The sequence below is a fragment of the Hylobates moloch genome, unplaced genomic scaffold, assembly GCF_009828535.3.
Source record: "Hylobates moloch isolate HMO894 unplaced genomic scaffold, HMol_V3 SCAFFOLD_1, whole genome shotgun sequence".
Classification (NCBI taxonomy): domain Eukaryota; kingdom Metazoa; phylum Chordata; class Mammalia; order Primates; family Hylobatidae; genus Hylobates; species Hylobates moloch.
Window position 1 is genome coordinate 974,622 of NW_026652276.1, and position 22,264 is coordinate 996,885.

A 22,264-nucleotide genomic window follows, 5' to 3' on the forward strand; every position below is an offset into this window, starting at 1 on the left:
GGGTGAGTGTGGAGTGAGTGCCTGGGTGTGTGTGGAGTGAGTGCCTGGGTGTGTGTGTGGAGTGAGTGCCTGGGTGAGTGTGGAGTGGGTGCCTGGGTGTGTGTGGGGTACTCACAGAGGACAAGAGAGCTGCCTCTCGGGTGATGGGGAGGAGGTGCTGTACATAGCAGGCGCCTCCTCAGTGGGCCCAAAGAGTGATGGCTGGGGTGCGGGCTCCGAGAAGCTCTGCCTGCTTCCTGGAATGCCATTTCCTCTTTCTTGGGCTGTTTCCCTCTCAGTCGACCTGGCAGCTGTGCGCCCCTCATCTCCCCGCGAATGGCTCTGCTCCGTCTGGTTTCATGCGTGGGAGCCGGGTCCACATGCGGCAGGGGGCCGAGCTCAGTGGCCAGGATCACTGGATCACTCACCCGCCACCAGGGTGCCTCCACCTGGCCTCACCTCTGCGGCCCACCCCTGGACACAGTGGTCTACGTTTGTCTGACCTTTGGGTTTGGAAACCCTGTCTTGCACCGGGGAGGCCGGGGGATGACAGGACTGGGTGATGACCGTCACTTCACCCCTTGACCACTGAGCTCTTCCTGGTCTCTCACCCTGTCTGCCCGGGCCCTACCGGGAGCTCAGGGGCCACTATCCTTGTGAGCGTTGAGAGGGGAGGTTGTGGGGCACCTGCACAGGCTGGCCCACCTGTTGCTCCAGCCGCAGGGCACACCCCAGGGGAGGGGCTATCTTCACCATGAGCAGGGGCCTCTGGGGCTCTGGGGTTTGTGGTGTGTCAGGCCACTCGGTTTCCAGCAAAGCTGGGCTCAGACACTGGAGACAAAGCCAGGGATTTGCCCCCACCCACGGTGCCTCCCCAGGGAGAGCCAAGGCAGGGCGCACACGACACCACTGTCAGGGCTGTGGCCACCTGCGGGCGTCCTGACCCTGAGCTTAGTGCCACCCCGCCGGCAGGTGAGGACACAGAAGCATGCGCGGGCCAGCGCCTCGCCCAGCCGCGCCCCTGCGGACCCCAGCCAGGAGCTCCTCCCTCCTCTTTAAGGACCACCGCTGCCGCCTACCTGTGCGAGCTGAGCGCGCAGCGCCGCGGGCTCCCCCTGCAGACGCGCCCGCTCGGTGCGCAGCGCCGCCGTCTGCTCCTGCAGGACGCGCCTTTCCGCCTGCGCCTCCGCCGCCTCCTGCCCGCCGCTGAGCTTCTGCGGCCGACAGAGCACCTGGGCCGGAGACGCTGGGCGTGGGCCAGGGATTGGGAAGGCCCGAGTTTCTGAGAGCGGGGTCGTTCCATCTAAGGCTGGCTCTGGCCTCAACTTATTTTCTCCTAAATGGCGTGTCCACAGCTGACCCCTCTGTTGCAGGGGTGCTTACTGTACGGCAAGAAATCCAGCCCCCTGACTCCCTGTGGGCCCTTGCAGCCTCAGTTTCCCCACCTGTCAGCGGGGGACTGGATGGTGCCTGGGTCTCTGCAGGCCTGCTCACCTGCCTCCAGCATCTCTCTAGGCCTCCCTTCATGTTGAGGGACTGATTCTGCAAAGGACCACAGGGCCTCTTCCCTGTAGGCCTGTTCACTGCCTCCTGGTGACAGCGTACCCTGCCCTCCTGGGCACCCTCACCTGTCTCAGGGGCTCCAGCGATCCCTCAGCCTTCTGGCACCTGTGCTCCAAGTTGGTGAGCTGTTCTTCCAGCAGCTTCCCCTGCTTGGCCAGGCCTTGGCTGTGCCTCCTGCTCTCGTCAAGGGCCTGGCGCAGTGTTTCCATTTGCTCCTGGGGGGAGGGAAACACAGGGCCCACCTGGAGACATTGGGGGTGGGAGGCCCTGCAGGGAAACCCTCACCTCAGGGCATCTGCCTAGACCGTCGGGCAGGACCGTATCGCTGGGATGAAAACAGCAAGAACATGGTTAAGGACAACCTGAAGTGCGTTGATCAGGTGGTTGTATTTGCAATGTAACCTCAAAGGTGCGGACCCCCAGGAAGCCTGACACGAAAGTCCTGGGGGTCTGGTCCAGCGTGGGCAAAGGCTTGGGCTTGGCAGGTTCTCTGCTGCAGCCAGTGGTCTTAGAGGGCACATCGGTGGCATCCCTGCCCTGCCTCCAGCCTTGGTGGCTCCTATTGCCCTTGGGATAAAGACTGAGGTGACCCTCCCCAAGGCTCCTGGAGCCTGTTCGGCTCAGGCCCTGCTTGCCCCTTCTGCCATCACACTGCATGTTCTCCTGCTTCAGCTCCCACCTGGGGACATGGCTAGTCCCAAACTGAGCTCAGGAGCTCCAGAGCCCGTGAAGCTGGGATGGCCCATGATCCCCGCTGTGTCCCTCACCCCTGCGCCCTCTTCTCAGCCCCTCTGCCTTCAGCCTGTCCAAACTGCCATCATCCACTTGGGACCAGTGACAGCCCTTCAATTTCCTCACTGTCCCCAGGTGCTACCCCATGACGGCTGAGGGTGCATTTCACTTGAATATCATCGGCCATGCCACTGCCTTGCTCTGGGCCTGTGGTGCTCCCAGCTGCCCCCCAGGACACTGCCCGGGGAACTCGCCATCACTTCGATCACGTGCACCTGCTGCCCTCTGTGCACAGCCTCCCCACTGGCGCCCCCACCCTACCCTGCCGCCTTCTCCTCCTGCTTGCAGGAATCCTGCCTCCCTGTCATCCCAGGAGGGAGGATGGCACCCGTGGTGTCCCCTGAGCCCCAGAGCTGGCAGCTGTTGGGCCTTGAGAGGCCCCCAGACGTGTGAAGGAGCTTGCAAGGCGTCCGTCATTGGAAGCTTGTTGGCTGCAAGTTGGCCTGGTCAGGTCTTGATGAGCCCCCAGCCCTTGTACCTTCCTGAGGGTTTTGTGGGAGAAATGGCCAGCTCCTTCTGGGGTGGCTGGATTCTGAAAACACTTTTTTTTTTTGGTCCGACACTTTGTTACTTTAAAAAAGGAAAAGAAGGAAGACAATCCTTGTACCTCAGACTGTGATGTTTCACCCTTTGTGCAATTCTGAAAATTATAATTTTCTATATAATTTTCCAGTAGAAAAGCAGAAGTTTTCTGCAAATACGGCTTAAATATTTCATGGCAGTTTTAAGAGGTCCCAAACCTCTTGTAATGACTCAGCTTTTATGGAATTTGAATGAACCGTAATAATTGAGTAGTTCTCCTTTAATGCGCAGCCCCACTGGCCCCAGCGAGTTGCTCTCATCTCTTGTGTCCCTTTGGCTCTAAATCCTGATGCTGTGTGCAGGCTGGCAAAACAAACCTTGAAAAGGTGGATTCAGTCTGAGGGCTTAAATAGCTACAGGAAAGAACCCCAGCCCTTCTCTCCCAGAGCTGAGTGCTCAGGGATGAGCCTGGGCTCCAGAGGCTCCTACCCCAGAGTCCCAGCAGGGATGAGCCTGGGCTTGGAGCCAGCATGCGGGGCTCCAGGGTCAGTTTCCCCATCTGGGGCATGGGTATGATGCAGTCTCACAGGGGTCTCGTTGAGACCAAAAGAAGGCTGGGGCCAGGCGCTGTGGCTCATGCCTGTAATCCCAGCACTTTGGGAGGCTGAGATGGGCAGATTTTCTGAGGTCAGGAGTTCGAGACCTGCCTGGACAACACGATGAAGCCCTGTTCCTACTAAAAATACAAAAAAATTAGCCGGCCATGGTGGCGGGTGCCTGTAATCTCAGCTACTTGGGAGCCTGAGGCGGGAGAATCACTTGAACCTGGGAGGCAGAGGTTGCAGTGAACCAAGACCGCGCCACTGCACTCCAGCCTGGGCAACAAGAGCAAAACTCTGTCTCAAAAAAAAAAAAAAAAAAAAGAAGGCTGGTCGGATGCTGGACTCTGAGATGCCCCCAGGGAAGCTGTTACAACTGAAGGGCTTGCATGGAAGGCTGGGAGTGAAGGCTGGGGAATATCTGAACAGGAGCAGAAGGGACAAAGGCCTCGTTAAGTGTCCTGCTGGCTGCACAGAGAAGGACAGGGCAGGCCACAAACACTCGCCAAATCCATCCTTCGGGCCCTGGAATTGGGGTCCTCAGCCTGATACCCATTTATCCATTGGGTGATGATGGGCCAATTCGATTGCCCACTGGCAGGTATCCTCTGGTCTCCCTGCACTGGCGAGCTGCCCCATCCTGCCCTCAGGCCAGTCACAGGACAGAGTTAGCTCTGGACAGTCCTCAGATACAAGGGGGTCGGAGCCCTTCACTCCACACAGTGGGACTCTGGGGCCAGACAGAGGGCAGGGTCTGGTGCCAGTTCATGGCGGCAGGGCCTCCTCTGGACTCTGGCCTGCCCTGCTGCCTCTGTATCTATTCTACCAGCCTCTCCTGCTTTGACCATACTAGCATTATAGCCTGTTGTACTATTCACTTTCAAAATTTTCTTGGAAAATCTCAAACATCCATTCTTTCCTGTAAACTTTGCAATCAGTTTGTCCAGTATTCTCTAAACACATCACAAACAAATAGACAAAACCAAACCAAAAAAGCAAACGACCAATAAACAACTGACAAAGCAGGAGCATAAACAAAGATCCACCCAGAGGCTGATCAAAAGAAAACCGTCATCCCTGCCCAAAGCCACAGCCTCTCCAGGAAGATGACGTAAGCAACAAAAAGTGGCACAAACACGCACTCATGCTTTCAAGTAACCCCCAAATTTAAGAAGAAATAAAAATGGAAACTTCTAGAAAACTGGTAAAAAGGAAAAGAACTCACATCAAAAACTGATGGGACACATACCAAACCACAATTAGGGAAAATGGGATCACATTAAATGCTCTTACTATTAAAGAGAAAGCCCAAGCATAAACAAATTACTTATTCCTTTCAAGAAGTAAGAAAAATTACAACAAAAAGAGAGTGTTGGCTGGGTGTGGTGGCTCATGCCTGTAATCCCAGCACTTTGGGAGGCCGAGGTGGGTGGATCACTTGAGCTCAGGAGTTCGAGACCAGCCTAGGCAACATGGTTTAACACTATCTCTACAAAAAAAAACAAAACAAAACAACAACAAAAGTTAGCCAGGTGTAGTGGCATGTGCCTGTAGTCCCAGCTACTCAAGAGGCTGAAGTGGGAGGATCACTTGAGCCCAGGAGGTAGAGACTGCAGTGAGCCAAAATCATGCCACTGCACTCTAGCCTGCGTGACAGAGCGAGACCCTCAAAAAAATAAAAATAAAAGTAAACTAAAAATAAAAATAGAGTGTTCATAGAAATAAAAGCTGAAATCAATAAACTAGACAAAAATAAGAGATAAATTTATTCTTTGAAAAGAGGAATAAAACATGAACTGTTGGCAAATCAGATTAAGGGAAAGAAACACATCTCCAACATGAAGAACAGAAACAGATAAAACTCCACATGTAAATAAGGCACAACTACGCATATAAAGCAGGTGTAACTGCTGACAAGACCATGTATATAACGAAGATGATGCTAAGCAGACGTATGTGCAGGTCTTTGGCAACGTATTGAACGTGTAAGATGAGTTACACTCCCACAGGGCAAAACTGACCCGAGAAGAAATGGAAAACTAAAACAGACCCTTGACAGAAAAGGGATTGGAAAGGGAATTAAAGTGTATTCTTTACGATGACAGGAGCTGCGGAATATGTACAGGGAAGTTCAATGGACCTTTCAAGAAAAGTTATTTTGAGTGTTCCAGGTGATGGAAAAAGTGGAAAGCCCACCAACTCATTTTATAAAATAATACAATTTTCTTAACACAAATAAATCTGAAAAATATGTCACCATAAAGGAATTACAGATGCAAAAATTCTTGACAAAACACTGAGAGTAATCAAGTCCGACTGTGGCTCAGTGTCCACCTTGTGGGCCCCGCTGGCCCTAAGCTGCTCGGCTAGCTTTGGGCATATGTGGACCCGGGAAACTTTTAGAACCTGTGACTGAGGCTGAGTTGAGCCCCCACAGGCGGGTGAACTGCAGGGCTGGCACTGGGGATGTGGGGAGCTGGGGGGGGTGGGTGTGGCACGTGGGCATAGTGAGGGAAGGAGGCCTGGGCAAGAGTCCAAGAACGCCGTGAGCTTCCCTGAGCCACGGAGGCTGTGACCGGGCGCCAGTCCAAGGGTGGCATGGGGGGCCTTTCTGAATGGGCATGAGACTGTGGGTGATGCTGAGTGAGTGCCAGGCCTCCCGCCTGCTCAGAGACCTGGCCAGCTACTTGGGCACTGCTGCTGCGTTCCGTGCGTGTCCTGACGCCACGGGCTGGCCCTGCACGGCTGTTCTATCGAATTCCCAGGGTAGCCTTGGAAACGGGGAGGGATTTGCTCTCAAACAAGAATCTTACTGTTTGCATAGCACAGCCTACCATTTAATTAGAAAAATATGTTTTTAATTAACTTTCTCTTGACAAACACATTGGCTTATGTGAAACGGGAAAAACCAACCCATGAAAGTGAAAGAAGTTGTGTCAAATGCAGAGCTGGCTCTAGACTGTGCCAGGAGCCTGGCAGAGCCAGGAGAGGCGCCAGGCCTGCCCTACTGGACCCTAGCACCCCCCGGCTCAGCAAGGGGCACGGGGCAGCAGGGAGCATGGCTGTGTTCCCAGCCCCCTGGCTGGCTAGAAAATTTCAACCCTGAGCTCTCTGCCTGGGTTTGCTGTGTGTCAAAAGTGGGGGCCTCTGATGACTTAGGTGTGTCTGAATCCAGAAACCCATCACAATGACCAATAGATTACAAAAAGTTGGGAAAAGCTTTCCTGAGAGCTGGAGACCAGGGACTTGGAGGACTCTTGAGGGCAGATGAAACCAGCTTGGCCTAAAAATGGGTGAAACAGTAATTGCCAGAAATGTAAGAAAACATTGACACAACCATGATAGATTTTAGCACATTTCACTAAAAAAGTTGAGCAAATTCTACACCAAGCAGAAAAATGCATACAGACAAAGGTCTGATCAATGTCAGAGGCGTCCTCTGCACTCATGTGTGGAGACCCAAAGTTGGACCCCCCATGCCCCCCTACCCTGACTCAGAAGGGGGAGGGCTGGAGGGAACTGCAGGGGTGTTGGGGAGGCAACTCTATCCCACCAGGACCTCAGAGAAGAGGGTTGCTGTGGCTGGGGGACCCGGGAGCCCTCCATCCCTGTGAGGCAAGCAGCTGGGGCGGTGGAGGACCATACCGTGTCTGTGCACCAGAGAGAGCCGCTCCCCCCTGCCCACTTCAGGAACAGAACAACTCTGGGAGGGCCCGAACTCCACTGCTGGCTCCCCACATTCCCCATGGCTCCCTGTGGCTGCGGGATCTTGGAATCCTTCTCTCTGCCTTCCTTTTGAGCCTGAAATATTGGGATGGGGACACATAAAGTCCCTGATGGGTTCCTCTCCACTCCCAACTTCAAACAAGGCCAGAACTCCTTTCTTTAAAGACACTCAAAGGAAAAAAAAAATCACAAAACTAGTATCCACTGGAGTTTCAGAAAATAAAGTCGATCTGAGGAATCAGATCTGAGGGTCTCTAATTAAACAGAGAAGTGAGCTACTGACACACATCAGAAGATGGTAACGTGTTCTCAAGGTGAGGACAGGACAGGGGTCTTGAGGTGGACAATCCACAATGAAAACTCAGGCCGAATGAGGCCACCGTGGGGGCAGAAGCAGCAGATGAGACGCAGCAGATCCTGAGATTAGCTGAGTAGGAGTAAGACCTGAAATTCTCCTGGGACCTTGGGGAAAACTGAGATGACAAGGAGAAATTCAAGACTGAAGCCAGGAGGACAGGTCCAGGGGGTCAGTATTGGGACACTGAGAATTCCGGGACAAAAGAACAGAGAAGAGGGAGAAGGAGAAGAGATGTTTTTTTTTACAGTGGAAGGAACCTCTGTAAACAGAAGGTAGATTTGATTCTGCAAGTCGGGAGGGCTTGCCAGGGTAGGTAAAATAATGAAAGGGGCCGACATGCCCACATTTTGGCGACACTTTTGAATTTCAAAGACAAGGAGGCCTCTGGCTGCCCCTCTGGAAAGAGCACTGACAAGAAAAACACAAAGAACCCAGGGAACCTGCACATTTCTTGAACCCATCTGAACTCAAGTTCAGAGGCAAACAAGGAGCCTGGAATCGAATGAAAACCAGGCCCCTCCAGGAGAGATGCCATGAGCAGCCCCACCCATCATACCAGCCGCAGGGAGTTCACCAAAGCTGGTAACACATTGCTCGGACCCATGTGGCAGGCAGAGCCCTCAGAGGGCCCCATGAGCTCTGGCCCTGACATTATCTTGTGATTACGTTGGATTCATGGCCAGGGGACTTTGTGGATGCGAATAGTTGACTCTGAGTTAAGCAAAGGGTGACCACCCAGGCGGGTCTCAACCACTCACGCACACCCTCGGGTGTCGGCAGAAGGGAGCCGTGAGGTGTGAGCCACGTGGAGATGGGGGGCGTGGGGTGCAGGCGCTGCTGCCACACTGTGGCGCAGCCAAGGAAGCCCCTGGCTAGGAGTGGGGAGCCCTTGGCTGACCGCCCAGAAATGAGGCTCAGCCCGACAACGCAAAGAGCTGGACTCGCCACACTGGGATGAGCCCGGATGCCCCCAGAAGCACCTGGATGAGCCCAGAGGAGGACTCTTCCCTGGGGCCTTGGGTGGCCCAGCCCACCCCACGACTGTGAGACCCAGAGGGGAGATGCCAGTCACACCATGCCAGGCTTCTCACCTATGGGACTGGGGGCTCAAAAGTGGGGTTAAGTCATCAGTAATTTGTTGCAAAAAGTAGTGCACCAGGTGTGGGCTGCTGTGGGTACAGAGCCCTGGGGTCCACAGACACCAAGAGAAGTTCAACCTACAGGCAGGAGAGCCCAGAGCCCCTCTGGGGGGCAGGTTTGGAAGAGGGGAGTGTCCAGAGCAGGAAGTTCTAAGGAACAAAAGTCTTGGCTCCTAGGGCACAGGTGGAAGCAGTGCAGCTGGGAAGGGAAGGGATGAGACCCTCGGCCCCTGGAGGGGGCAGGGCGCTGTCCTGGCCCAACCATAAGATGCCCTGGATGCAAATGCTAAGGGAAAAGAGGATGAATAAATCATCCCTGCTATGCAAGACAGGACAGGCAGGAAAGACACACGGAGAGGAGAAAGTGTGCTATGAGCAACCTAAAGAAAAACAGAGCGTGGGTTATCACAAAACTTCTACGTGGGACAAAGTCCCCCAGAAGAGGCAGAGACTCTAAGGTGGGATTGAAACCAAAGCCAGGCCAATGAAATGAAGGCTGAAAACACAAACATCAAAAAAGCAGGGGCCAAGAAGAAGACAAACAGCAGTCACAGGACACGCAGGCCACACAGGAAAAGTTAACCAAGAAACTTCAAATTCGAAGAGTCAAGAAATCTAGAAGTCAAATACCCTTGGAAATAAAAGGAGACATTGACAAAAAGAATTGTAGTGGGAAAATTCAACACATCATCCTTAGCTTTGATAAATTCAGGAACTGGATCATATGTGGCCTATTTGAATAATGCATTTGTAAAGGTTGATTTAAAAGGTCTATTTCAGAACTGGGCATGGTGGCTCATGCCTGTAATCCCAGCACTTTGGGAGGCCGAGGTGGGCAGATCATTTAAGGTCAGGAGTTTAAGACCAGCCTGGCCAACATGGTGTGAAACCTGTCTCTACTAAAAATACAAAAAATTAGGTGTGGTGGCAGGTGCCTGTAATCCTAGCTACTTGGGAAGCTGAGGCAGGAGAATCACTTGAACCTGGGAGGCGGAGGTTGCAGTGAGCCAAGATGGTGCCACTGCACTCCAGCCTGGGTGACAGAATGAGACTCCATCTCAAAAAATAAAATAGAAGGTCTATTTCAAAATGCGTAACCTGTGAACAGAGAACATTATTTTTGCATGCACGTGGGAGACATACATGTGACTCTACATATAAAATGAAACTTGGCCCAGCTCAGCCCACTCCAGGTCCCCTGACTTCTCAGGTGCCCCCATCTCCTGGGCATCTCACAAGTCCTGACCCCATCCCTGGCCAGGCCGCCTGGGTCTTTCCACAGACGTCTCTATTCTTATTGCCCCAGCAGCTGCCACCAGAGGGGTCTTTCCAAAACAGAAATTTCCAGACTCCTGGCTAATGAGGAACTTGCTCTCTCTGCAGCCTGACCTCTGCTCTCTGCCCCCTCCTCTCTCCCCTGCAGAAGCCACCTCCTCAGAGGCTCAGGGCCTACTGGGGACTCAGTGCCTGCCTGCTAGTCTGAGGGCTGACAGCTCTCTGGTGGCCTCTGAGGGCCACCAGGCTCCAGGGCTGAGCCCCTCGTGGAGCAGCGCAGGCCTGGCCGGCTGCCCTTGGGGCCCTTCTGCCAACCTGCAAGGCCGTCCCTCCTGATAGCTCACCCAGGCCTCCCTCATTGGAGGGACACTTGGAGAGGAGTGGCTCCCCGGTCTCTGTGCCCTGTCCCCTCTGCACTGTGCTGGCTCCCTCTCTCCAGAATGGGTTGAGGGATGCCTGGGAACAGTTGCCCTGGGGAGCCTCAGCCAGGCACCTGTTCTCTGGCCGCTGGGGCCTGCAAGGCAGCTCTCTGGAGCGGAACAGTTGTCCCCTGGCCCAGTCCTGACAAGAGGATCTCAGGACACCCCGGGAGCTGCTTGGACCTGTGGGGCTGGGCTGGGCCTGGGGCTCCCCATCGGCACTGAGGACCAAGGCCTGGGCTAGGCCTCCATCCCCCACGGCCTGGCCGTTCCATTTCCAGGCCCAGGCTCCTCACCTGAAAACCTCAGACCCAGTGGGCGCCTCCCCAGCACAAAACCTGGCGTGTAGGGACACTGACTTCGGCCCTTCCTGAGAGGCCCCTTCTGTGTCTGAGTCACACGGAATGAGAAGTGGTCTTAGAGAAGGACAGTGTGGCCCTATAAAGAGCCCCAAGGCTGGGCCAGGGCCGCCCCACGCCCTCCAGTGTGGCCTCAGCAAGAAGAAAGGGCCTAGACTTGGGGCTCTGCCCCCCACTCGCTGTGCCCCCAGGGCCAAGTCCTCAGTTTCCCCAATCTGTAAAACAAGGGCTAGAACCACCTTAAAGACAGCTCTGCTAAGGACGACCCCAGTCCTGATGACCCCAAAGCCGCCTGCCACAGCCCAGCTTGCACCTCTGCCCCAGGGCCCCGCTGGGCTGGCCCACTGGCTCCAGCCCTGAACACCCACAGAAGCCCTTGCAGACCCTCTCTCCCACCTCCCGGCCCTGTGGCCTCCCTGCAGGGTGTGAGGGTGACCGAGAGGCCCTGTTCTTGTGCCCCACCTGGGACCCACCCTGCCGCCTGCCCCACCTGCAGCCGCCGCTTCTCCTGGCCTGCCGCACGCACGCTCGCCAGGTGCTCCATCACCAGCCTGCGGAGCGCCTCCTTCTGCAGGGCACGCGCTGCCCGGGCGCTGCTCAGCGCGCCCTCCACCCGGCGCTGGCCTGTGGGGCAAGCAGGGTGGCTTGAGGGGCTCCCATGCCCCTCCTAGGTCACAGGCAGGCATTGCAGGACTCCTGGACTTGAGTGACCGGTTCCCACGTGGGAGTGGGAGTCCATCCTCACTGCTCAGGAGTCCTGGGGCTGCCCCAGGGTCCTGGCTTCCTGCCCGTCCTTCCCTCCTGCCTCTTTCCTTTAATTGAGGGGCAATAAGCAGATAAACTCGTGTGTATGAGGCAGTGGGGGGCACAAGGGGCCTCTCTGAGGGGGGTGACAAGGGGCAGGGCCTGCCCGGGGAGAGCCATGTGGCTGTCTGGGGGAGAGGGTGCCAGGCAGAGGGCACAGCCAGGGCAAAGGCCCCCAGTGGGAACTGCAGGAGGCCAGGGTGGGGCAGGGGGGCAGAGGATGCTGGGAGCCAGATCGGGAGGGCCCTGATTGGCCTATGGACGTCACTCCTCTGCGCTGGGGAAGTCACTGCTGAGAACTCCGATGCCAAGCGCTGACCCAGCCTTGCCAGGCCTGGTGGTTTGGGTGTTGCCCCCCAGGCTCCCTTCCCACCAAGCTGCCCCAGGGGCCGAAAGCTTATAGCCGGCAGCGGTGGGGACATGGTGGTGCCACTCTCACAGCCACTCCCAGGGTGGGCGGGGCAGGGCAACGGAGGTCACCTTCTTCCGCCTCAGCCAGGGCTTTCTGCAGCTGCCCCACGCGGCTCTGGGCCCGGGCACACCTGCACTCTGCCTCACTCAGGCGGCTGCTCAAGGTCGCCATCTGGACGCGGGAGTCATCCTGGGCAGAAGGACTGAGGTCAGCAGGGGCAGTCCAGCGGGCAGGTGGAGGGCCAAGGTGTCTGCTAGAGGGTCGGGGCCAGCTGGGGCTGCTCACGGTCTAGCCTGCAGGTGTGCAGGGCAGGGCAGTGGGTGGGGTGGGCCGTGGGCTCGGGGAAGGTGGTCACACTGGGAAGCTGAGCTGACCTGCAGGCCTGGGGAGGTGGAGGTGCCCAGTGAGACTCGGCCTAAAGGGTCCAGGTTTCAAGCACAGGTGTGGTGTGGGAGAGCTGGCAGGTGGCGGCCCACAGCCTGTGGTCAGGGGGACCGGCAGGGGCTGCCCCTGGCAGGACTTGGGGCTGAGTGCAGAAGGGACCCTGCCCCCTGGGACTGGCAGCAGTGGAAGGGTGGGGCTGAAGGGAAGGAGTGTGCACGGAGGACCCCGGCCAGGGCTCAGGGTCTGCCTGTCTTTCCCACAGTCCTGCCCACTGGAGTCACCCAGCGAGGTGGGAGGGGGCCGCTCATGGGTGGTTCTGTGGGAGCCCTGAAGCCAGGAGCAGCCACTGGGGAGCTTGGCCCCACCGGAGGGGTCTTCGGGAGCACTGAGGGGAGCTTGCTGGCTCTGTCCCCACCAGAGGGGGTCTTCGGGAGCACTGAGGGGAGCTTGCTGGCTCTGTCCTGCAGTTGCCCAGCCCCGGCAGCTCTTCAGGGGTGGCATGAGTTGCAGAATGCCCTGCTCTGGGCCCTGGTGGGTGTCACAGTAGGGCCTGGCTCCAGGGGCTTTTCAGCCTGGTGTGAGGAAGGGGGCGGCCTCCAGCCACCCGAGGCTCCTGGGCTTGGGGGCCATGGTGGTGCTGGTGTTTATCACAGCAAACAGGACAGCCTGGACACTGACCCTCAGTCCCAGGGATGTGCCGATGGATGGACAGCAGGTGTTCTTCCCAGTGACCCCTGGGGGTGCCGGAAGGACCCCAGCCCCATTACCCTCTCCCGCTGGGCTTCCCGGAGCTTCTGCACAAAGTCCCACAGGACGTCCTGCACGGCGGCCACATCCATGAGCGCTGAGCCGCGGCCTCCGCGTGTGGGCGAGGGCCATCGGAGGGGCGAGTGGGGCCTGGCTGGGGGGCTGGCACCCTGTTGCCCAGGGAGAGCCTGGGAGCCGTCGGAGCCTGTGGGAGGTGACAGCGGAGGGGTCGTGGACAGGAACACGGTGACAGATACACGCCCTTCCCCCTTCCTCTCTGCTGCCCCAGCCACGGAGCTTGGGGAGCTGGCCACAGGCTCCTACAATTGCCTTTCCGGGTCCCTCACTGTGCGAGTTGTGAAGCCTGAAAGAGAGGTGCCAGGCCAGGGACTGAGCTGCGACAGGGGCCTGCCTGCCTCCACTGAGGACTCTGACCTTTGGTGGGGGAACCAGGCTGCTCTGGGGAGGCCCACGGGCTGTGTCTCTGGAGCCCCAGGCCACAGCGGAGTGTGGAGCACAGCCGGCCCAGCTGGGCCTCCGCGTCCCGTCTTGCACCCTCGGCCTGGGCCAGCTCCTGCTCCAGGCTGTGGATTTGGTGACAGGCCTGGTCCAGGCGAGCCTGGAGAGCATCAGCCACACTGCTGGCTTCCTGCAGCTTCCTGGTGACACTGTGCAGCTCTGCTCGGAGGGTCTGCTCAGCCCCCCGGCTTTCACGGAGGTGCTCCTGGAGCTGCTGTCCATGGGCCACCCCTGTGGCCTCCACCTCTGCCAACTTCCTCTGCAGTCCCAGGACCTGTAGGAGGGATGTTGGGGTGAGCCCGTGGGAGACAGTGAGGAAGTGGGGTGGGCCTCCTCCCTCTGCTCCCCAACGCCCAGCTCCTTCCCTTCTGAGCACAGGCAGCCCTCCCACCTCCTTCCGGGCACCCTCGTGCTTGGCCTCCGCCTTGGCTGCCTGCCTCTGCAGCTCCAGCACCTCCTGCGAGCACTGTGCCTGCAGCTCACGGGCATCTCCACTCCTCCTCCGGTTCTCGGCCTTCAGCGTCCTCACCTGGGAGCGTGGGGCCGCACGGACAGGGTCACTGGTCTCTGTGCTGGAACCCAGGCAGCCTCCCTGCCTCTTGCCTCTGCTCACACGTCCCTTGAGGGCAGCTGGCCACACTCAGGGAGGCTTGGGCTAAGGTGCCCCCAAAAGACCTTGTCCTGGGAGTTGTCACCCTCAGCCACTCTGCAGACACCTACCTGGGACCTCCTTGGAACCTCCTCGGAGGACCTGGGACAAGGAGGAGGCTCAGGTGGGGCGGGGTGGGCACTGATTAGGCAGTGTGGGCAGTGGCTGGGGTGCACTGGAGCCAACTGCCCTGAGGCCGCCATGATGGGAGGGAGCCAGGCCTCGGGGGACCCGGCTTGCCAGCACCCTGCCCTGCAGAGGCCAGGCCTCCCCTCTAGCCTGCCTGAGCTCCCGAGCGCCACCGGAAGGTGTTGCATGTAGGATACTTCTGTGTGCTGCTGTGCATGGCTCCCTTCCTCCTCGCTAAAGCATTCCTGGTTTTGCCCTCTCCAGTCTTGTCATCTGCACCCCATGGGGACAGACCCAACCAGGGACCCTGTGAGCCTGAGCAGGGCATGGCCCAAAGTCTGGGGACAGAGCGGTTCAAAGGCGGCAGCAAGGCCAGGGCTGGGGGCTCCCCTGGGAGGAGCCGGGACCCACCAGGCGGGAGGGTGCCTGGTTGGATGTTGACCCACCTGTCTGTGGAGTTCCCGGAGCTCCTGACGGGCGTCCTCCCGCGCCTGCTCCAGCTCCCACAGGCGGGCCCGCAGTGCACTGGCCTCCTGCTGCAACGCCACCTGGGCCTCCTCCAGCACGAGCAGCTTCTGCTCCTTCTCCTCCTTGGACCGCTTAAAACTGACGAGGGTGCCACAGGCTGGGGCCCCTGCACCTCCTGGGGGGGCCAGCACAGCTGCCCAGGAGGTCTCTGCCTCCCCTAGTGAGGCATTGGCCCCAGTCTTGACTCTGCACAGTGTTCTCAAACTCAGCCTCTGCAGGGCTCCCTGTCACCTTACAGACATACGTCCACCCAGGTCCCAGTGCCTGGCCGCAGGGCCCCTGCCCACTATCCACCTCTTCAGTCCCTCCTCACCTCATCCCTCCCTGTCTCCCCCTCTCCCTCACACTCCCGGACGCTCAACATCCAGCGCAGCCTGGCACCTCTGCCACCTGCTGTGAGGGCTGTGCCGTCCAGCCCAGCTGCCCCACAGGGGCCTTTTTAGAGCCCCAGCCAGGCCCTTGGCCTCCCTCTGCTCCCCAGCTCTGCACCACCTCCTGGAGGCCACCTGTGACCTATCTTGCCTGCTGGATGGGAACTCCCTGTGGACAGGGACAGGTGTGTCCGTGTCCTCAGCCATCCCTCACACTGGCCAGCATTGCAGACCTCTTGGACTGGGCAGCGGGTAGGCCTGCTTGGCATGTCTACCCCACCATCGATGGGGCCCAAGTCAACAGGACGCCCCTGCCTAGCCCCCTTGCCCCGTCCTCCCTACGGCCTGGGTGGGCACCCCCAGCTGCTCCTGGGTAGCCGCCATACCTGGCCTTCTCCTGCTCGGCCCTGCAGATGGCGGCCCGCAGCTCGCTGTTGAAAAGCAACAGTACGTCCTTCTCGCGGGCCTCGTCGCTCAGCGCCCGGCGGGCCTCCCGGGCCTCCCTGTGCAGCCCCTCCCGGCTCTCCTCGACGCCCTGCAGCTCCTGGCGCAGTGCGGCCAGTCCCTCCTGGGCCACGGTCAGCTGTGCCCGCAGCCTCTCAGCCTGGGGAGGAGCGTTCAGCTCTAGAGGCCAGCTGGGGATCGCTGCTCCAGGGATAGCCACAGGGGCCTGTGGCCTCTGACGTGGTGTGGCAGGCACAGGTACCCTGCCCAATTTGGTCCCCATGCGCTTTGCTCACCCCATGGAGCCACCAATCCCTACTGCTGCGGAGGCTGCAGGGTGGCTTCCACGGGCTGAGGAAGGGCCACCCTAAGAGCCCAGAAGACCCCACCTTGATCCCCTGGGCCTGGCCCCACCCTGCGGCCTCCCTGGACCCCCAGGACGCTGACCACTGGTAAGCAAGGCCTACCTGGGATGCGGCTCAGCACACGTGTCTGCACTGTCACCGCCCGGGGCCCTTCCCACCTCCCGCCCCCAGCGTCTAGTCCTCTCCTTAGGTGACAGTGTGGTGCCCAGGCTGCTGCCTGTCCTAGTGTGGGCAGCAGCCTCAGCAGGCAGGCTGGGCCTGACCCTGGCACAGTGACCCCGGCCCAGTGACCCTGGCACAGTGATCCCGGCCCAGTGACCCTGGCACAGTGGGGGCTCACCCACTCCCTTGGCCCTCCTTCCCCCGTTGGCATGGGAGGCAGTGGGAGGAGGATCTCTGGTGATGTGGGGGCAGTGGGAGGAGGGTCTTGGTTCCCTGCTCCGGACACCAGGCATCTCACAGTGCCCGGGAGAACCCAGGAGTGGGGTCTGGAGGACAGTTGCAGACTGGCAGGAAGGCCCTCCCCAGCACCTACGCTCTGGGGGTGGGGACTTGCTGGGGCTCGGCCCTGGCGTCCAGTCTCCTGCCTCCCAGGTCTGAGCTCTGGGCCTGACCAGAAACCGTGGAGAAGGCTCCATTCCGGCTCTCGTGTGTCCCAGAGGAGGAGGCGGAGGTAGCCAGTGGGGCATGCCCAGAGATGGAAGCCACAAAGAGTCCGCAATGTCAAGTCGCTGGCTTGCCAAAAGCAAACCCCTCTTTCTGGCTGTTTTCATGGGATATTGTCCAGGCCCCCGGCCGGCCTGGCTCCCGAGGCTGCCGCTGTTATTGTTGTTCTGTTTTTGGGAAGGGCCAGAGCCTCCCCTCCGCTCCCCTCCACCCCCACACGTGGGAGCCATGACCGTGCTGAGCATTTTCCGCCGAGCTCAGCAGAAACCCGCCCAGAAGGTCAAGGACCAGCAAAAGGGCCCATGCATCATAAAAGAAACTGTTTTCATTTCCCAGCGCAGAGGAGATGAAAACAAGCAAAACAAATGCAGGGGAGGGCCTGCCCCCACTCCCGCCCCCACCCCACCCACTCCCTCTGCCTCCTGAGAACAGCCATCCCTTTTACAGGAATTTTACAGCCAAATCACTTAATGTGATTATAATAATTATTTCTTTGCTAGAAATTGTATAAACAGCCTCTTTTAAAAATCTCCTGCAGGGAGGCAGCTCCAGAGCTCTGCAGGGAGGAGGGCTGTGGAGGGAAAGCAGGGGAGGGTGAGTGTGTGTGAGTGTGTGTGTGTGTGTGTGCGTGTGTGTGAGTGTATGTGTGTGTGAGTGTGGGTGATGTGTGTGTGAGCTGGTGCAAGTGTTCACTCTGTACGTGGTGTGCATACGTGTGTGTGCATGCATGTGTGTGCACATCTGTATGCCTGTGTATGCACTGTGTGTGTGCATGTATGTGATGAGCGTGTGATGAGTGTGAGTGCATGTGTGTATGATGAGTGTGTGTGTGAGTGTATGTGTGAGTGCATGTGTGTGTGTGATGAGTGTGTGTGTGTGTGTGTGAACCAGTGCAGGTGTCCACTCTGTATGTGGTGTGCATACATGTGTGTGCATGCATGTGTGTGCACGTCTGTATGCCTGTGCGTGCACTACGTATGTGCATGTGTGTGCACACATGCGTGTGTGTGCTTGGTGCACGTTTCTGTGCACGCCTGTGTGCACTGTGTGGTGTCCATATGTGATTCCAGCATGAGTGTGTGAGTGTGAGTGCGTGAGGCTTGTGTGTCTGCATTCAGCATGCACGCACCACTCTGAGTGTTGAGTGTACACAAGTGTGTGTGGTCTCACTGTGTGGATGATGTGTATGCATGTGTGTACACACGTGTGGACCTCAGGCAGGGTCTGAGAGCCTGGAAGTTCCTCCAGTTTAAAGGTTGTGAAAAATGTTATGGTTTCCACGGTGACCCTGGGCCAGCCTGGCGCCTGGAAGGGCTCTGCTTGCTTTTCCCTGTGATTGTTCCTCTTGTCCCCCTCAACCATCCTCACCTTTTAGCCCTACTCCCTTTCTGGGCACTCTGCTCTGTTCTGGGAGCCCCCGCTCCCTTCCGGGGGCTGCTCCTCTGAGAGCCTGACCTTCCCATGAGGCCTGCGCTCCCTTCCTTGAGGCCAGCAGAACCAATGCACCCCCACCCTCTCCACACCTCCCCCTCCCCCTCCCCCTGCTGCCCCCAGTTTTGCAATCTCGTTTTGCTTCCCCGTGTGGTCGCTGACCGGGCCTGACTTTGAAATCTGTTGAAAGGAGACCTTTCTCCTTGGGGCCAATGTAAACAGCCGGTCATGTTAAATCATGTTCTCTTCCTCTCTCAGCCTGCCTCTCCTCACTCTCCCCTGCTGGCCGGCCCAGCCTCTGGGGCGTGGTGTGCGCCAGCCGCTCGCTCCAGCACCAGGTCAGCTGCACAGCCCCCAGCCTTGGCGAGCAGCCCAGGGAGTGTGCGAGGCCGCCCCGTCCCCGTGGGCCCCGCTGGGGCTCCAGCTGACCCTCCCCTCCTCCAGAGCAGATCCGTGTGCCCTCCTGCCCTCGCCACACACAGGCGTCCCCCCGTCCTGCCAACCCGCCTCAGAAACGCCTCTCCAATCTGCCTGCCCGCTGAGCCCAGGCCAGCCTAGCCCTGGCCACTCTTGCCTCCTGCCCACGACTGTCCCCCACCCCACGTCACCATCACGTGGCTCTTGGGCGCCTCCATGTCAACCTCAGGCCCTTGGCCAGGCCCAGGCCCACCCCGAAATCTCCACTAACCCACTTCTTTTCTTGCCCGCTGCCCCAAATCCAGCCTCCCCCACCCTAGTGTCCAGCCCAATGAAGTCCAGGCCTCCTGCTGTGTGGGCAGAGCCCAGCTTGTCTAGGGCCTCCCCACGCCTCCGTGGATGGCGCGATGGGTCTCTCGGCCAAGGGTCTGAATTCCCCTTTGCTCCAGGTCATGCCTGTCTCTCGGGAGGGCTTTGGGAGGCGACAGCTGTCCCAGTGCCTCCGGAGTCAGGACCTTCCTGACTCCACTTTCTTAACTGTGTGGAACGAGGGGGCTGGCTGGACTCCCGGAGCCTTTGGCTGTGTGGCTGTGGCCACCCTTTCACATGCCGGCCCTCCCAGCGGCAGGTGTGCCCCACCAGTGCCCTGGGAGCTGGCAGGTGTGCTGTGCACCTTCCCAGGACAAGCAGGGCAGCAGGAGCCGCGTCGGGACCCACGGCAGCCTGCAGAGAGCTCCCCTCCCACTCAGCTGGCACCCTGACTCAGCCAAGTCCACCTGACTCAGCCAAGCCCACTTTCACCCCGAAGTCAAACTCACCCCTTCAGGAGGCTTAGAAATGTTGCCTTCTTTTCCCTGAAAACTGGTGTCAGCTTCCCTTAGCCAATGGCCTGGGCCAGGCACCATTTCATCTGCTCTGAGAGCCTGGGCTTGGCTTAGTGCGTGGTGTGAGGGTCCCTTGCCCCACAGCCCCTGTGGCTGTTTGCCTCTTCCTAGTCCCGGGGACTACTCTTCCATTCTCCGTGGTACAGCCTCTCTTTCCTCCCGGCACCCCCACTCTCTCCTCTCTTGGTACCTGCCCTGCTTTCTCCTCTCCTCTGGCATCCCCAGGAGCCCCCCAGCCCTGCCCCTCACCTCTCTCTCCACATCGCCCCGCTCGGCTGCTAGGTCCCGGAGGCTCTCGTGTAGGGCCGTGGTCTCCCTCTGATGGGCCGTGATAGCGTCCTCAAACTGGGCCTGGAGGGCCTTCAGCTCCTCAGTCGTGGCACTGATGGTGGCCTGCGGGGAGAAGGGAGCCCATAGTGGCATCAGGGAGCTGGGCCCAGCAGTGGAGGGTGAGGTAAGGCCAGGACCCTGGAGCAGGAGGCGTTGCAGTGGCCGAAGAGGGGGAGCTGGGTCCTGCTGATCATGCAAGCCCCAGGGTAACTGGCCTTTGGTTTCCTAAACTGTCAAACAGGCTGCTGGGATGAGGAGACGTCCACGGCCCCTGACAGCTGTGATGTGTGAGTGCCCATGGACACAGCAGGAGGCAGCCCCTCAGCTCAGCTTGCGCCCTGGGGCAGGGCCCATCCCTTCAGGGACCACCACACACTGGGCAGCTCTACCCTCCATCGGGGACTGAGCTCAGCTGGAGTCCGCTCCCTGTCGCCCACACCACCCAAGGTGTCCTCTCGGGCCTTGGGGCAGTGTGGCCAGCAGGGATCCTCGGGCCAGGAGGCCCCAGGTTCGGCCCATGGCCCCTTGTTCATGGACAAATGCCACCTACTTCACCCCAAGCCCCAGGCCCCTCGGGACACCGCTCCGCTTCCTCTCAAGGCCCTCCCCACTGCACCCCTGCCCAGGTTGCGGCTGCAGGGCAGATGGGGCTCAAGGGGGTCTCAGCTTCCTGGGCCTCAGTGTCCTCAACATGAAGGGTCAGAGCCCTGCCCTGCTCAGGCTCCACATCCCTGGGCTCAGGGCACTGGATCAAGCCTCCGGGCAGCAGCAGGCGGCTGGCAGGGGGTGGCTGGTGGGGGATGGCTCCCTCCAGAGCGGGCTTTGTGTTCCCGGGAGCACAGGTGCCCACACGGCTGCCTCTGTGCCAGATCTTGGGAGCCCCTCCTGTCCATCTGGATTCTGCTAGGGTTGGGGCTCCTGCAGCCTGTGCCCCCTGCTTTTGGGAAAGGAGCCATGCTGCTGCCTCCTGTCCTCATTCTCCACAACCCCCTCTGGTCTCTCTGGACTGACAAGGGCCATCTTGGGTGACCAGGCCATGGCTCTGTGCCTCAGCATGCCCCAGCACTGTCAGTGATGGGTGCTCCTGAGGCCTGGCTGCAGGATACCCCTGTGAGGGCCTCGGGGACACGGAATCGGCTGGGAGCCCGGCGGCAGGGGTGACTCAGCCTGGGGGCGCACGCTCTCCTGTCATCTGGCGCCTGGTGCCCTTTGGCCGGCATTCCTCTCCTCTTGCTCCTCTCAACAGTTTTAATTTCCATTTTTTGAGCTGAGGTGGCAAAGGAACCCTTAACGAGCTCCCCAGGGAGGCCGGCTGGCTGGCAGGCCTGGTCCCGAGTCCGGGGAAGACTCAGGGCCAGCTCAAGAGAAGGCTCCAGAAGCCAGCACTGGCTCCAGAGAAGGCCCCTCTGTGAGCCAGAGGCGTCAGCTCCCAGGGCCCCAGGAGGGCTTTCCTGGGTCCCTGCCCACGGGGTGGAGCCGAGGGAGCTGCTGGGCCAGTGGTCGGGAGGAGGGAGGGGCACGGTCACAGGCCCGATGCCAAGCTTGGTCGTCCTGGGCCCCGTGGAACCCTCCAGGCCTCAGGGGCAGGAACAGAGCAGGGTGGGGCTTCGTGGAGTGAGGGGCAAGGCTCCTCTGGGCTACCAGGAGCTCCTCTGGGCAGCCCTGCTTGGAGGGACTAGGAATCCAGGTTGTGGCGTCAGGCAGGAGGAGGCGAAACGACACTCCAGCAGCCGCCTCCTCATTGCAGCGCCCTCTCCCGCTGCATAGTGCCCTGGGGATGGGGCACAAGCCCTCCATCCTGGCTCCGAGTCACCGAGCATCCCCCAAGGCCCTGCTACCTGGACGCCCCGGCCCCCCACCAGGTGGCCTGCGCATGCCTCTGTGCAGTCAGTGAGAAGGGCTCCCGTTCAGAATGGGCACAGAAGGGGCCTGCCTCCTGAGCCTGGCACCATGGCCTGTGTTCTGTTCACTGCACACTGAGCCATATATTCGACGCCAGTCAGGTAGGTGTCCAACCCTGCGTCCTTGCCAGTGACAGGGCGGAAAAGGCTCGCCCGAATTTAAAACAAGCCAAGTACGGGAATGAACGGCCTCGTCACTGAACATGCTGGGAGCTGGAAGGACAGAGGCAGGAGGCAGGTGTGGGCCGAGCTAATGGGGTGTGTGCAGCCAGAGAGGGCAGAGAGCTGGGGGTTGGCGATCAGCCTCGCCCTCAATCCTACCTGTTCCTGGCAAGGAGAGGAGCAGCGTCCGGTGCCTTGAGCCCATTCCCTCCCTGCCCAGGGCACCCTCGCACCTGTGTCTGTTCAGGGCCAGCCCCTGCCACCAGGACAGCAGCCCCGACCTCAACACAAACAGCCCCTCCTCAGGCCCCCTGGGCCCTTGGAGATCCTGCTGTAGCTCCTGCATCTATGTCCTATTGCTGGGCTCTGGCCACCCCCGGGAGCCAGGCC

General features: G+C 59.4%; 1 protein-coding gene across 1 annotated transcript in view; it reads right to left on the reverse strand.

The window, feature by feature from the left end:
- The window catches only part of CROCC2 (ciliary rootlet coiled-coil, rootletin family member 2), a 78,118-nt gene that overhangs the window by 6,074 nt on the left and 49,780 nt on the right, over positions 1 to 22,264 (reverse strand). The window contains exons 21-29 of the mRNA XM_032761645.1: positions 19,731 to 19,874; positions 15,661 to 15,878; positions 14,822 to 14,981; positions 13,989 to 14,126; positions 13,514 to 13,871; positions 13,099 to 13,283; positions 12,016 to 12,136; positions 11,222 to 11,355; positions 1,608 to 1,757 (exon numbers count right to left, since the gene is read on the reverse strand). Of these exons, the coding sequence (XP_032617536.1) occupies positions 1,608 to 1,757; positions 11,222 to 11,355; positions 12,016 to 12,136; positions 13,099 to 13,283; positions 13,514 to 13,871; positions 13,989 to 14,126; positions 14,822 to 14,981; positions 15,661 to 15,878; positions 19,731 to 19,874 (1,608 nt within the window). The remainder of the gene's footprint in view (positions 1 to 1,607; positions 1,758 to 11,221; positions 11,356 to 12,015; positions 12,137 to 13,098; positions 13,284 to 13,513; positions 13,872 to 13,988; positions 14,127 to 14,821; positions 14,982 to 15,660; positions 15,879 to 19,730; positions 19,875 to 22,264) is intronic.